The sequence below is a fragment of the Ornithorhynchus anatinus genome, chromosome 4, assembly GCF_004115215.2.
Source record: "Ornithorhynchus anatinus isolate Pmale09 chromosome 4, mOrnAna1.pri.v4, whole genome shotgun sequence".
NCBI lineage: Eukaryota > Metazoa > Chordata > Mammalia > Monotremata > Ornithorhynchidae > Ornithorhynchus > Ornithorhynchus anatinus.
The window spans coordinates 83,081,733-83,096,833 of NC_041731.1; the positions used below are offsets into that span (position 1 = coordinate 83,081,733).

The window sequence follows — 15,101 nt, forward strand, 5'->3', positions numbered from 1 at the left end:
CATCCTCGCTGCATATAAATAATAATAATAATGATACTAATAAAAGTGATAATTATGGCATCCGACAAGCACTTAGCATGTGCCAAGCAGTGAGCTAAGTGCTGGGATAGCTAAAAGATCATCAGGTCTGATGCCATCCCTATCCAACACAGTGCTCATAGTCTTGGGGGAGGGAGAATAGGTATTGAATCCCCATTATACAGAGGAGGAATCTGAGGCATAGGGAAGTTGTGAGTTGCCATGTGATACTTGCCCTAAGTGGAGTATCCCTATTCCTTCCCTGCTGCACTATTCTCCAGCAGCCACCCCTCTTTGGGGCCCCCAAAGCAGGAGTAGGATAGAGTGACTGATGGATGTCTTGTGCCAGGACATGGAGGCTGCAAGAGAAACACATGGTAGTGAAAGAACAGGGATGTCTCAGGGGGAACAAGAGGGAAAAAAAACCCGCTCGGGTGGATTTGCACGATGGGGCATGGTGCCATCTTGGTCAGAACTCTTTGGGGCTAGGGATGGGATTGCGGAGTACAGGGTGGAGTCACTGAAGGGAGTCACTGAGATTTAAAAGATCCATAGTGTGGAAAGAGATAGGGAGAAGGGTTTAGAAAAGGAAAGGAGAAAGGAAGGTGAATAAAGAATGACAAATAAGAGAAAAGGCCTACCTGGACAACTGATAAGAGCGTTGTGTAAGATTATAGACAGTGTATGTGTGAGAAGAAATAAAAGCTGCCTCTGGTAACAGGGACCTTGATAATTTTTCACAAATTTCCCATCATTAATGAAATTACAAATCCAGATTTGAACATCAGTGTTCCTGAAATCCCCCTAGAAAATGTGACCCCCACACACACACATGCACTCAGTCTCTGTTGGCTTCTAGACCAGTTTCATTAGCATTAGCCACATATAATTTGATTGACTGATATAACATTATTTGGCAAACCAACACTGAGATTTTGGAAAGTAGTCAGCATCATGGCAGGATTCCCTGGGAAAGACATAAGAGAACAATGGAAACATACTGATACCTTATTGAATCCACATGATGTGTAGTCGGAAAACTAGGCATTTGCCCATCCACTGCTGCATCAAGCAAACTCAGCTTATCATCAGCTTTAAGGCACTCAATCAGCTTTCCCCTCCTAACGTCTCCATCTGGTCTCCTACTACAACCCAGCCCATAAAATTTGCTCCTCCAATACCAAGCTACTCATTGTACTTGGATCTCTGTCTCACTGCAGACTCCTTGCCTGCATCCTACCCCTGGTCTGGAACTCCATTCCCCTTCAGATCTGACCACTCTCCCTATCTTTAAAATCCTACTGGTCATATCTTCTCCAGGAGACCTTCCCCGACTAAGCCCTCATTTTCCTTACTTGCTTTCCCTTCTGCTTCACTTATGCACTTGAATCTGAACCCTTTAAGAAGTTGTTATTCACCCCATCCGCAGCACTTATATAGTATATCCTTATCCTTATGTATGTATCCTTTACCCTGCCATTTCCCTTATTTTTAATATCATTTCCCCTATCTAATGTATTTCAATTCTGTCCCTCCCTGGTCTATTCTATAAACTTCTTGTGGGCAGGGATCATGTCTATCAACTCCATTGTATTGTACTCTCCCAAGTGCTTAGTAGAGTGCTCACAACCCAGCAAACATTCAGTAAATACCATTGATTGACTGATAGGTGCCAATGATAATTATTAGCAGAAAAGAATTATTCTAAGAATTATAATTGACTTAAGGCAAGCAAAGCCATAAGTGCAGGGTGAGAATGGGGGTCATAGTCTTAACTTTATCCCTGAGTCACTTGTGACCCCACTCTTTCATGTCCTCATGCCAGCTTTTCTTCAGAAGAGGGCTGATAGTATTTTCTAACTTTTGCCAAGTAGAACCTATTGAAAACCAAGTTTGTATCATCTTAATGTTTGGGAATACCATATGAAGCAGAAAGTCAGTGTGCGACTACAGTGAATTCTTATGGCCAACATCCATATCTTAATGGGTTCTTATAAACATACTCTTATTTTATTTGTCCAGTCTGAGTCTCTAACTCTTTTAGAGAGTTAGGGAAGTAGCGTGGCCTAGTGGATTGAGCATAGGCCTGATAATCAGAAGGTCATGGGTTCTAATACTGGCTCTGCCACTTGTCTGCAGTGTGACCTTGGGCAACTCACTTAACTTCTTTGTGCCTCAGTTCCCTCATCTATAAAATAGGGATTGACTGTGAGCCCTGTGTGGGACTGTGTACAGTTGTACAAGGTACAATTATCTTGTATCTACCCCAGTGCTTAGAACAGTGCCTGGCACATAGTAAATGCTTAACAAATACCATAATTATCATTATTATTAATAATAATGCCAACTAATTACTGTATCTTGATCTCATCTATCATGATAAAGGTTGTGGAGAGCTTCTGCCTTAGGGATAGGTGTGAAGTCATTTGATATCCCTTGATACTCTAGAGAGGTTTGGAAGGCTTGAGACAAGCAATCAAAACCATTTCAGCACTTAACAAATTCTTCAGTGCAGTTAGAGCCAGAAGAGTGGTGAGGTGCCCAGACCTATAACTACAAGGGAGATCCAAGACCCTGATATCTGCATGAGTTTTCCTCGAAGTATGGAATATTGAAGAAAGGGAATGAAGTTTTGGGATTACACCATCATCTCCTTCAGGAAGAAGAGGAAGGAAGCTGACTGTGGAATCTATCATAGCCTCATTGCTGGCAAGAGCCTATCCAGAGCCCAGTTGACCTTGCTGGCTTCAGAGGAATATAATGAGGCCTGCCACTGGGAGAATTTCAACAAAATCCAGAAGTCGTTACAAAATAAATCCTGATTTGTGTTTGGGCAGCACTTCATTCATATTAAGCTATTCTTATGAGAGAATAATGACTTAGGAGCATTTCCACAAGTAGTAGAAGTGCTTTCAGTTTATTGGATTAGTCCCTGCCCATGCAATAGAAATTCTGTCAGTTGAAAGGCAGTTTTGGAGTTGAACACAGGTGATAGTGAATGGCAGTTTGCGTTTTAGGGTCAAGATTCTCATCAAATTTCAAGGCAAGCAGATCTACTCTGTACTTCATACCTGGCTTTTCTGATTTTGGCCTTCTTCCAAACTTTCCATGGCAACCTCATCTGACCAACAAATACCTGGGTTTGAAATTGCACTGCTAGACCTTTTTGAACTTAATAATAGGTTCACTCTCCTCTGTGCTCGGGATTCTCAGCAAGTCGAATCAGGGCCAAGGTTCACCTTGAGTCAGCCCCCGCTCCTTACAATGAAACATCTTGACAGAGTAATCCTTCACTACAGGCCAAAAGAGAATATCATTGCTTCTCTTCCCAACCAGTATATCGTTGAAGTTCTTTTTACCTCTGGATCATGCCCAGTGTTGCCTGAATTGCATTTTCTTTGCTTAAAGAAAGGTAAATTTCAAGAGAAAATGCTACCAGAGTTGGCTACTTTATGGCACTTTCCCTGGAGTCGGAATGCAAATCTCTTCTGCATTCGTATGTAACCAATGCAGATTTCATTTTCTGATGTTTAATATCAGAATCTTCTATTAATTGGTAGATGAAAATTGTGGCATTGTATATTGTTTCATCTGCCTTCTAGCATCAGTAATAAAACTTTGCCTGAAATTTGTTTCTTAACATTGAAATCAACATGATTCCATGAACTTTGTGCAACAAAGATAGTAAACCAGTTTCCATTTGGATAAATATGTCTTTCATAATCCAAAAACTTTTTGTGGCCCAGTATTTAATTAATAAATTTAACAGGTAAATAATGAAATCCTTTTATTCTTTATCAAACTAGTTCCTTAATAAAAATAAGCAGAAGAGAGGCATTGGTTCCCCCTGTGGTAAATTGGCTGAAAATAGGTTATTTTCTAATTGGTTCCAACATAATATTCATGATAAATTTTAAAGAGATTTTATTCCAAACAGTTTGCAGTTCATGCATTTTGTCCACTGAGATCTTGAGTCGGCATTTTCTCTTAGTGCATTGATTGATTCCACCTGTCCATTCCCTTTCCACTTAGTGGTCTTTTTGGCTTCTTTGAACGTTTACACTTATCTTGTATCTTACCTCAGCCCTTAGTGTACTGCTTAATAATAATAATAATGACCATAATGATAAAAATAAATTATCATATTAATATAATAATAGTAATAGTGGTAGTAATATTTGTTAAGTACTTACTATGGTCTGATTACTGTTCTAAGTGTTGGGGTAGATAAAAGTTAATCAGGTTGGACAAAGTCCCTGTCCCACATGGGGCTCACTCTATACCCCATTTTACAGATGAGGTAACAGGCCCAGAGAAGTTAAGCAACTGGCCCAAGTTTACACAGCAGACATATGGAGGAGGCAGGGTTAGAACCCAGGTCCTTCTGACTCTCACGCCCATGCTCTATCCAGGAAGCCATGTTCCTTCTCATATTGAGAGCTTACACTGACAAAATAACAGCAGTAGCAGAAATCTCACATTTCTGGAGTCCATTCAAGAGGTTTTATCCCACTTGGCACACTTCACATTTTTTAGCTTCAAGAAACAGTCAAATCCCTCACTAGAGGCTGAGCAAGTTGTGTAATATAAGGTAAAAATTGTTTGTGTAGGAAGGAGAAGGATAGGGCAACATTTTTTTCTAGTAGGAAATTAATTTTTAAAGGACTGTCTAGAGTCTGCCCGAAAATCGCCTTTCAAACAAACATGCATAGAGGACCTTGCTCTGACATTGACTCTGATGGTGGAGACTGCAGATGCAGCAGTCACCTAAACCACTTTCAGCTTCTGCATTGCACCGGAACAGTGGGAACATGATGAAAGAATGTTCAGTTCTGGCACCCTGTGGTTCTGATGGAGCTCCTCTGGGATGGAGTCCTGAAAGGGCAAGGACATTTTTCTGTGTGATCAGTGAAAGCCTTAGAAGAAAGCTTCAGGCTGAAGACAAGTTGAGAATGACAAACTTTTTGGACACTCGAAGAATGGAATTACATCACAGAAAACTTCACAAGAGGAATAAAAGAGATTTTCAGAGGGAGATCTTAGCCTAGAAGTTTTCTTTCTTCCTCTCCCCACACCATTCAGCCTTCAGCTCTCTGGGCACAGTTGGGCACAGCCCTATCGCATGCTGGTTTGGAGAAAGCAGTCCCAAGGCCTGAATACCTCTAAGAGGTGATGGATGTTGTCTGTCATGTGTGTCCAGGGGAAGCAAATGAAATAGATGCAAGACTGCAACCAGGAGCAGAGTTTCTAAGGGATATGTTAATGATTTTGTTTTTGATTCATGGTTTGAAAAACAAAAAACCCCCCAAAATTAAACATGTACATATGGATCTAACGTTTTGACAGTTCCTTTACTTAGGAAACCGAGGACCCAGGTTAGCATCATGCCTTTTTCTTCAGCATTTCATTTGTGGTAGTCTGTTGTGGGGAAACCTACCAGGGGTTCCAAAGGAGTTTAGTGTGGCCTATGGGAATTTAATTTGATAGCATTCAGGAGATGGGAAAAAAACAGACAGATCCTATGGCATTGTCTTCCAGTGGATGACTGCTATGGCCGTTAGGTGAGAATGGATGGGATTTAGGACTCCCACGTTGGACTGAAATGGATTTTAATGGTCACAAAAATTATAACGTTTAACCCTCTCAAAGAGCCGGATTCTGGCAATAATCTTAATCCCCATTTTACAGATGAGGGAACTGAGGCACAGAGCGGTGAAGGGTTTTTCCCAAGGCCCCACAGCAGACAGGTGGCAGAATCAGGATTAGAACCCAGGTCCTTCTGAATCCCAGGCTCATGCTCTATCCACTAGACCATACTAAAAAATGGGCCCAGGAGCCACCTGCCTCAGTCCAGGTATCCACCATCACATGTTGTGTTGAAACTGAAATCATACTGTACAGGCTGGCAAAAATGTCTTCTTTAGACAGAGGAGACAAGGAGAGGAAGATAGTCTGGGATTCTGCCAGCTCTTGGATGGCTAAGGAGGAAAATGGCAGAGGGAGGCATAGGGTGGGTAAGAAAGATTGATTTTTCTCCTTGGAGGTGTGGTTTAGCGTAGCTAATATTCTTTCTTCTAGTTCCACCCACCCTTCCCACCGAATCACAAAAATAGAAACAGAATGCCAAGATGAGGGAAGTTCATTCTCTTAGCCCCAGGCAGAATCGGGCTATATGAAGCTGTAACAGCTGGCTGGGTGTTGTCTTCCATAATTACTGCTACATCCTAGATCATTTGGGACAGGGCCTTCCGTGGGCTTCCCATTTGGATCTGTCCTTCTTGCCTGGAGCACTGGTATGCTGTGAGTTTTGAGATCTTGAACCTTTCTCCATATGGAACCATTCTTGATGGGAGCATCTGGACCAGGGTTAAGATAACATTCTCCTTCGCTGGCTGGAAGGCCCTAAAGTTAAATTGCTCACATCTCCTCCAAGAGGCCTTCCCAGACTAAGCCCTTTATTTCCCCTATCCACCCTCCCATCTGCATTAACTGTGGACTTAGCTGTGCACTCCTTAAGCACTTTATTACTCACTCCAGCCTCACAATACTTACTTAAATATTGGACCTTTAACTTTCTCCTTAGGCCCCCTGTTCCTCCCCCTCCCCCATCTCTCACCCCCAATGATCTGGCCACCTATTTCCTCACGAAAATCAACACAATCAGGTCTGAGCTCCCCAAAGTCACCCCTCTGCCTCTCCCCTTCCCCCCACCAACCCTCTCCCCTACTTTCCCATCCTTCCCTGCAGTATCCTCAGTGGAGATCTCCTCCCTCCTCGCAAGTGCCACCCCCTCCACCTGTGCCTCGGACCCCATTCCCTCTCACCTTCTTAAAACCATCGCCCCTGCCCTCCTCCCTTCCTTAACTTCTATTTTTAACCACTCAATCTTCAATGGCTCCTTCCCCGCTGCCTTCAAACATGCCCACGTCTCCCCCATCCTAAAAAAACCCGCTCTTGACCCCACTTCCCCCTCCAGTTATCGCCCTATCTCCCTACTACCCTTCCTTTCCAAAATCCTAGAACGAGTCGTCTACAATCGATGCCTAGAATTCCTTAACTCCCATTCTCTCCTAGACCCCCTCCAATCTGGCTTCCGTCCCCTCCACTCTACCGAGACTGCTCTCTCTAAGGTCACCCGTGACCTCCTTCTTGCCAAATCCAATGGCTCCTACTCCATTCTAATCCTCCTAGACCTCTCTGCTGCCTTTGACACTGTCGACCATCCCCTCCTCCTCCATACCTTATCTCACCTTGGCTTCACGGACTCCGTCCTCTCCTGGTTCTCCTCTTACCTCTCGGGCCGATCATTCTCGGTCTCCTTCGCTGGCGCCTCCTCCCCCTCCCATCCTTTAACTGTTGGAGTTCCTCAAGGGTCAGTTCTTGGCCCTCTTCTGTTCTCCATTTACACTCCCTCCCTCTGTGAACTCATTCGCTCTCACGGCTTTGACTACCATCTCTACGCAGATGACACACAGATCTACATCTCCGCCCCTGTCCTCTCTCCCTCCCTTCAGGCTTGCATCTCCTCCTGCCTCCAGGATGTCTCCACCTGGATGTCGGCCCGCCACCTACATGAGCGAGACTGAGCTCCTCATCTTCCCTCCCAAACCCGGTCCTCTCCCAGACTTCTCTATCACCATGGATGGCACGACCATCCTTCCCGTCTCTCAGGCCCGCAATCTCGGTGTCATCCTTGACTCGTCCCTCTCGTTCACCCCACACATCCTATCCGTTACCAAGACCTGCCGGTTTCACCTCTACAATATCGTCAAGATCCGCCCTTTCCTCTCCACCCAAACGGCTACCTTATTGTTACAGGCTCTCGTTATATCCCGGCTAGACTACTGTGTCAGCCTTCTCTCTGACCTCCCTTCCTCCTCTCTCGCTCCGCTCCAGTCTATCTTCACTCCGCTGCCCGGCTCATCTTCCTGCAGAAACGATCTGGGCATGTCACTTCCCTTCTTAAACAACTCCAGTGGTTGCCTATCAACCTCCGCTCCAAACAAAAACTCCTCACTCTAGGCTTCAAGGCTCTCCATCACCTTGCCCCTTCCTACCTCTCCTCCCTTCTCTCTTTCTACCACCCACCCCGCACGCTCTGCTCCTCTGCCGCCCACCTCCTCACCGTCCCTCGGTCTCACCTATCCCACCGTCGACCCCTGGGCCACGTCCTCCCGCGGTCCTGGAACGCCCTCCTCACCTCCGCCAAACTGATTCTCTTCCCCTCTTCAAAACCCTACTTAAAACTCACCTCCTCCAAGAGGCGTTCCCAGACTGAGCTCCTCTTCTCCCTCTATTCCCTCTGCCACCCACCCTTTACCTCTCCGCAGCTAAACCCTTTTTCCCCTTTTCCCTCTGCTCCTCCACCTCTCCCTTCCCATCCCCACAGCACTGTACTCGTCCGCTCAACTGTATATATTTCCATTACCCTATTTATTTTGTTAATGAATTGTACATCGCCTTGATTCTATTTAGTTGCCATTGTTTTTACGAGATGTTCTTCCCCTTGACTCTATTTATTGCCATTGTTCTTGTCTGTCCGTCTCCCCCGATTAGACTGTAAGCCCGTCAAACGGCAGGGACTGTCTCTATCTGTTGCCGACTTGTTCATTCCAAGCGCTTAGTACAGTGCTCTGCACATAGTAAGCGCTCAATAAATACTATTGAATGAATGAATGGTTCTCTATTTCCCCTATCCCTAATCTATTTTAATGTCTGTCTGCCCCAGGGATCACATCTACCAATTCTGTTTTATTGTACTTTCTTATGTGCTCAGTATGGTGCTCTGCGTTGATTGAGTGATTGATTCTTGATATTGAGTGGGAGAAGGGAGAGGCCTTGGGAACCTGGCTAACAGCTGTCTGTAAAAAGCACTGTTTTTCCACACTTCCGTAATGATCTTTTGCCCTTATGCTGCAATAGTCAACTGAAGATCTCAAAGCACATTCTATTAGTCAGCATCCCATAATGCCCGAAGTCTAGGTAAGCCTAATTATCTCTTTTTATAGTCAATAAATGCTGTCAAGGGCGATTCACTGACTTTCTCCAGGTTGTAAAAGAGGTCGGGGAGATATTTGCAATCCAGTTCAATAATCACCCTTTTTAGGTCACATTTACAGACTGTTGAAGAATAAACATAAATAACAATAAACATTTTTAATAGAAGGCTGCTGGTGTACTTAAGCACGGGAACTTTCTGAAGTTGGTTGTGTTTGTATTCCTGAGACCAGGTTTCCATGCTTATGATCCTAGAAATAGATTCCTTTCCAGCTTGTGAATTTACTGAAGAAAGTTCATTTCTGCGAGTGCTTTGTGTGGTTTAATCACCTGGCATTGCTTAATAAGCAATTCAGAAGGCTAAGTAGCACCTAGAAGCAAGCCATTTAAAGCAATGAGTCACTGTTGCCAGAAAAGAACCAATAAGGTACGAGAACCTGGATTGCAAAATAAGAACTAGCCCGGCCTCAGGGCTGAGGAAACCTATTACAGGTATCAGTTAGGAACACAAAGCAGAAGTATTTGCCAGGCAGCAGAGCGCAGGCTGAGATTGCTAACTAAACAACATTACCTGCATTGACAATGCCGATTTTTACATTTGTTTCAGAGCCCGGGACCTTGCCACAAGAGGTAAGATTAAAATTTTGACTTCAAACATTCTTTTGCTTTGTAGATTATTTGCAAATTGGTACACAGACTGTGTTTTTAAAGTTGTACATTATGCATTCTTTTTGAGCGGATAAGGTTTAGCCAGAAACTTACAAGAATAAGGAGCAAAATGCATTTTAATGATCAGGGATGGGAATTTTTTAAGTAGTTTGGTGAAGTTGCTGGAGAGTGAGGAATAAGTGAAAACACAAATTGGTGGAAGATTTCTGCAGTGCTTTGAGGCAACATTTTGCTTCTAAAAGACTAACTCCTTCTAGGTTTTTATCAAGTCACAGAGCAGTAGCATGTGGCATTAAAGTGTAGATACCTCCAGTTCTGTAGCCATAGTCTGCAAACCTCACTTCTAAAGTGAGAAGCAAAAATTAACCTTAGGCATAAAGGCTTTTCTCAATTCCATTCAAAGTCACCATGGCCTGGCAGTGACCCTGTCCTTGTGAAAAGGGCAATCAACCTAGAAAATAGGAAGTTTATAAATGGGTCTTCTGGCATGATGGTGGTGCTCATGCCCTGTGTCTTACTCAGGTTAGATTGCAAATCAACGCAAAAGCATGGAAAAAAAAAGCCAGATTTCAAGGCTATTACTGATCTTTCAAATATTCTGGAAAAAGTATAGATTCTAATACAGAAAAAGATTCTTTGGCCCATAACACATAAGTGAATGCTCCCCCTCCGCTCCCCCTCACCCCCAATCCCTCCCTGTGCTTTAGCCACCCTCCCCGCCCCACAGCACCTGTGTGTGTGTATATATAATATAAATAATTCTGTTTATATTAATGCCTGTTTACTTGTTTTGATGTGTATGTATCTATAATTCTATTTATATTGATGCTATTGATGCCTGTTTACTTGTTTTGATGTCTCTCTCCTCCCTTCTAGACTGTAAGCCTTTTGTGGGCAGGGATTAGCTCTATTGCTGAATTGTACTTTCCAAGTGCTTAGTACAGTGCTCTGCACACAATAAATGCTCAATAAATATGGAGTGAATGAATTAAATTTAAATCATGACTATTTATGCCATATTTTGGGAGTCTCAAAGTGAATACCATCTATATGTAAATGTATCTATGCAAGTTTTTCGTCAGAAGCACATTGCCTATTTCATGTAAATCAGAGACTTTTTGAACCAGATCCATTTTTTTAGTCAATGTATTTGAGAAATAGTATTCAGCCAGATGGTGAAAATGACCTCATACCCCCTGACTGAATAATGGAGAGTTCAGCAAGGTGATGTGTTGTGGTCTTCATGGTTGAGCAATGACACTCAATATGTTACCTTAAGTCAGCTGATTCTACCTGATATTCTGACTGATTGAGCATGGAAACAGGTAGGGGTGAGAAAAGAAAAAGGCCAGAAATTTAGAAAAAGATCCTGGGAGGGCAGTAGTTGTAGCAGAGACTGACTTTATCTCCCTGAACAACTGTGGTCAAGCTACACTGCCTTCTTGGGTGGATGGAGCAAGCAGGCACAAAATTTGCCAAATAAATCACAGCGTTGAGGAAAATCCACCACCGATTTAGATCTGGGCCCATTTCCCGCCACATTTGGCATAGATCAGAAGACTAGATGGCGATGAGCACCTCTTATCTATTAAATTTGAAGTACTCTGCAAAGCATTGTGGGGAAGTTTGATTCACCCCTGATTTTTAACAGATTTGGAAGTCAGTCCTTTGGCCAGGTCTTCTTTAGTCTTTGCAGTGACAAAGTAGATTTTGAATCATGAACATGGGTTGATAACTACAAGGCCTCGTCAGTGTACTGATTTACCGGCTAATGGTGAGCTTCTTCAGTACATTTTTGGCTTTTTAAAAAAGTCTTATCATGAAGTTGAAGCAAATACCATGGCTTTTGCATAATTATTTCAAAGGCAAAGACTGCCAGGAATTTTGTGCAATAATGATGGGATGAGATAAAGATAATGAAGTCTTACTAAATCTACAATGTATCCTTCCTCCATCCCTATAGAGAAGCAGTGTGGCTTATTGGAAAGAGCACAGGCCCAGGAGTCAGAGGACTTGGGTTCTAATCCCAGTTCCTCCACTTGTCTGCTGGTGACCCTGGGCAAGCTGCTTAACTTCTCTGGGCCTCAGTTACCTCATCTGTAAAATGGGGAGTAAGACTGTGTGGGACAACCTGATTACCTGTATCTACCCTAGGGCTTAGAACGGTGCTTGGCACATAGTAAGCACTCAGCAAGTATCATTATTATTATTTATTGCTCTAGATGAGGTTTTCTGGTAAACTTAGCTCTGCTACAATGCAGGTTTTCAATATTATTTCAGTAATAATGCAGGTTTTGGCTAGAACGCAATTAGGGAAGTGGGGAACAATCTTCCGCCAATGCAAGCTTATTGGGCTTCGCATGCGGTACTGTGGAACTGATGACTTGTTCAAGTGCCCGTTGCTTTGGAATTTAAGGGTTCTGTAACAAGATCTTTCCTTAACCCATCAATAATAGTTATTGAGCACCTAATAATAATGATGTTGGTATTTGTTAAGCGCTTACTATGTGCAGAGCACCGTTCTAAGCGCTGGGGTAGACACAAGGGAATCAGGTTGTCTCACGTGGGGCTCACAGTCTTAATCCCCATTTTACAGATGAGGTAACTGAGGCACAGAGAAGTTAAGTAACTTGCCCACAGTCACACAGCTGAGCACTGTACTACTAATAATTTTTGTATTTGTTAAGGGCTTACTAGGTGCCAATCACTGTACTAACCAGTGGGGTAGATAAAAGCAAATCATGCTGGACAGAGGCCCTGTCCCACAAGGGTCTCAGAGCCTTAATCCCCATTTTACAGATGACGGAACTGAAGCATGGAGAAGTTAAGTGACTTGCCCAAGGTCAGATGGCAGAGAAGTGGCAGAGCTGGGATTATAACCCAGGTCTTTCTGACTCCCAGGCCTATGCTTTATCCACTAGGCCACATTGCTTCTCACGTTAAGAGCATCGAGGGGTCACCAAGAAAGCAGGGATGGGAATAGGTGCGGCTTGCCTCTCTTAATACCAGCCCAGTATTAAGTACTTGGCAGCGTACAATAGAATAGGTAGACACAATCCCTGCCCTCAAGGAGTTTACAGTCTAGCCAATGTAAAGTTGCACAAGAAAGTGGCCCTTGTATGTTAGGAGAAAGTGGCCCTTGTATGTTAGGAGAACTGAGTGAAGCATGGCTTAGTGGAAAGAGCATGGGCTTGGGAGTCAGAGGTCATGGGTTCTAATCCCGGATCCACCACTTGTCAGCTGTGTGACTTTGGGCAAGTCACTTAACTTCTCTATGCCTCAGTTACTTCATCTGTAAAATGGGGATAAGACTGTGAGCCCTATATGGGACAACCTGATTACCTTGTATATACCCCAGCGCTTAGAACAGTGCTTGACACATAGCAAGCACGTAACAAATAACTTCATCATTATTATTATAAAGTTTCAGAATTCTTGAATATTAGCAGCCTTTCAGAGTTAATTGTGTAATGTTTTATTCTAATTAAGTAATAAAAATAGCTTATAGTCTCTAGACTGTAAACTCCTTGTAGGCAGGGAATGTATCTATGAATCATTATATTCTTCTCTCCCAAGCACCTAGGTACAGTTCTCTGCGTCTAGGAATTGCTCAATCAATAATGATTGGCTGATTAATTGAAATAATAAACAAGTATGAAGAACAAATGTGGGCTAAGTAGAAACATTTTGCCCACTCCTAAATAATTTTTAGTACACATAACTACTTTATTACAGAAATAGATACACTGACTTCCCTTTTAATAATTCCTCTAAATATAGCATTTCTTATGTTTCACAAATCCCAAATAGTATAGCATCCCCTTGTTTTTGCAATTTGATTATTTGCTTTATTGTTAGACTTTAAACCTCATGATAAGTTCCTTTTTTAGTCCTGGCAAAATAAGATGCCAGTGTCTTTAACTTTATTGTTCTTTAACAAGATATGGGCTTGAAGGTGGTTTTTGGCACTAATGTCTATTTTACGTCTACCTTAGGAAGTGCATTGCCCTTGAATTTTCTGATAGGAATTTTTGTTATTCAATTCTGGGCCAGTCTTATGCCCCGAGCCATCCTAAATGCTGAGGAAACAAAAATTTCTGTTAGGAAGAAATGAGTCACTAATTGTATGGCTGAGCCCACCCCAAGATGCATGCCAACACCAAATTATGTTGAATGAGGAAAGAACATTTCCAGTTATTTTGGCCCACATCCCTGTCACCTCTTCCCATTGTTGCCAGGGTGGGCACATTTCAGTCCCCAAAGTCCAGGCAGGAGGGAACCTGGAGCTGAAGGGAGGACAGGTCTACCAGCAACCCCAAATAGCCACTATTAACTTCGCAGATTTTTGGGTCCCTGGGTCCCTGCTAGATTGTAGGCTCCTTGAGGTCAAGGATTGTGTCTACCTACTCTGTTGTCTCCCATGTGCTTAGTATGGTGCTCTTCTTAGAGAAAATGCTCAGTAAATACTATTGGTTGACTGTCTGGTTTTAGAGAAGCAGTGTGGCTTAATGGAAAGAACATGGCCCTGGGAGTCAGAAGACCTAGGTTCAAATCCCAGCTCTACCACTTGCCTGCTGTGTTTCCTTGGTTGTCACATAACTTCTGCCTGCCTCAATTTCCTCAGCTGTAAAATGGGGATTAAATACCAGTTCTCCCTCACTCTTAGACTGTGAGTCCCTTGTGGAATAGGAATGGAATATGATCTGCTTAGATTTTAACCACCTCAGTGCTTAGTACAATGCTTGGCTCATAGTAAGTGCTTAACAAGTACCGTAGTTATTTTTATTGATTGAGAGCTATGCACAGCATTTTGCAAGTATGATTATTGTCATTTTTAGTATTATTATTGCTATTACCATCACAAATAAACTATCCAGATAAGTCCTAAGTTCTGTACTCAGGAGTGTGATAAATAGAAGAAAATATTTAGTAAATGATCTGGACACACAGGGAATTCACTTTAGCAGGGACGGGTGGACAAGTAACAGAACAAGCACCAGGCACTGTAGGAAGTGCTGGGGTAGGTACAGGGTAATCACGTTAGATTTAATCCCTGTCTCATATAAGGCTCACAGTCTAAGAGGGAGAACAGGTATTGAATCCTCATTTTACAGATGAGGAAACTGAGATAAGAGAAGTTAAGCGACTTGTCCAAGGTCATAAAGCAGTCAAGTGGAAGAGCTGGGATTAGAACCAAGGTCCTCTGATTCCCAAGCCTGTGCTCTTTCCAGGTCTTGCTCCTTCTGTTTAACTATACAAATTCAAATAATAAAATATAAAATATATATCAGGTAAATGGGGGATGGAGACACAGGAAGGCCATCTTTGTTCACAAGCTGCTGTGGCATAAGGTCTAAAATGTCCCACAGTACAGAGTACCCACTAAGGCCTCCAAGGATCTTTACATTTTCAGAAAG

The 15,101-nt window shown here is 42.9% G+C and overlaps 1 protein-coding gene across 2 annotated transcripts in view; it reads left to right on the plus strand.

Annotated features, from left to right (window-relative positions):
• The window catches only part of VAV3 (vav guanine nucleotide exchange factor 3), a 333,180-nt gene that overhangs the window by 216,479 nt on the left and 101,600 nt on the right, over positions 1 to 15,101 (plus strand). For both annotated transcript variants that reach the window (XM_029063268.2, XM_029063269.2), the window contains exon 18: positions 9,623 to 9,645. In XM_029063268.2, coding sequence (XP_028919101.1) covers positions 9,623 to 9,645 — 23 coding nt within the window. The remainder of the gene's footprint in view (positions 1 to 9,622; positions 9,646 to 15,101) is intronic.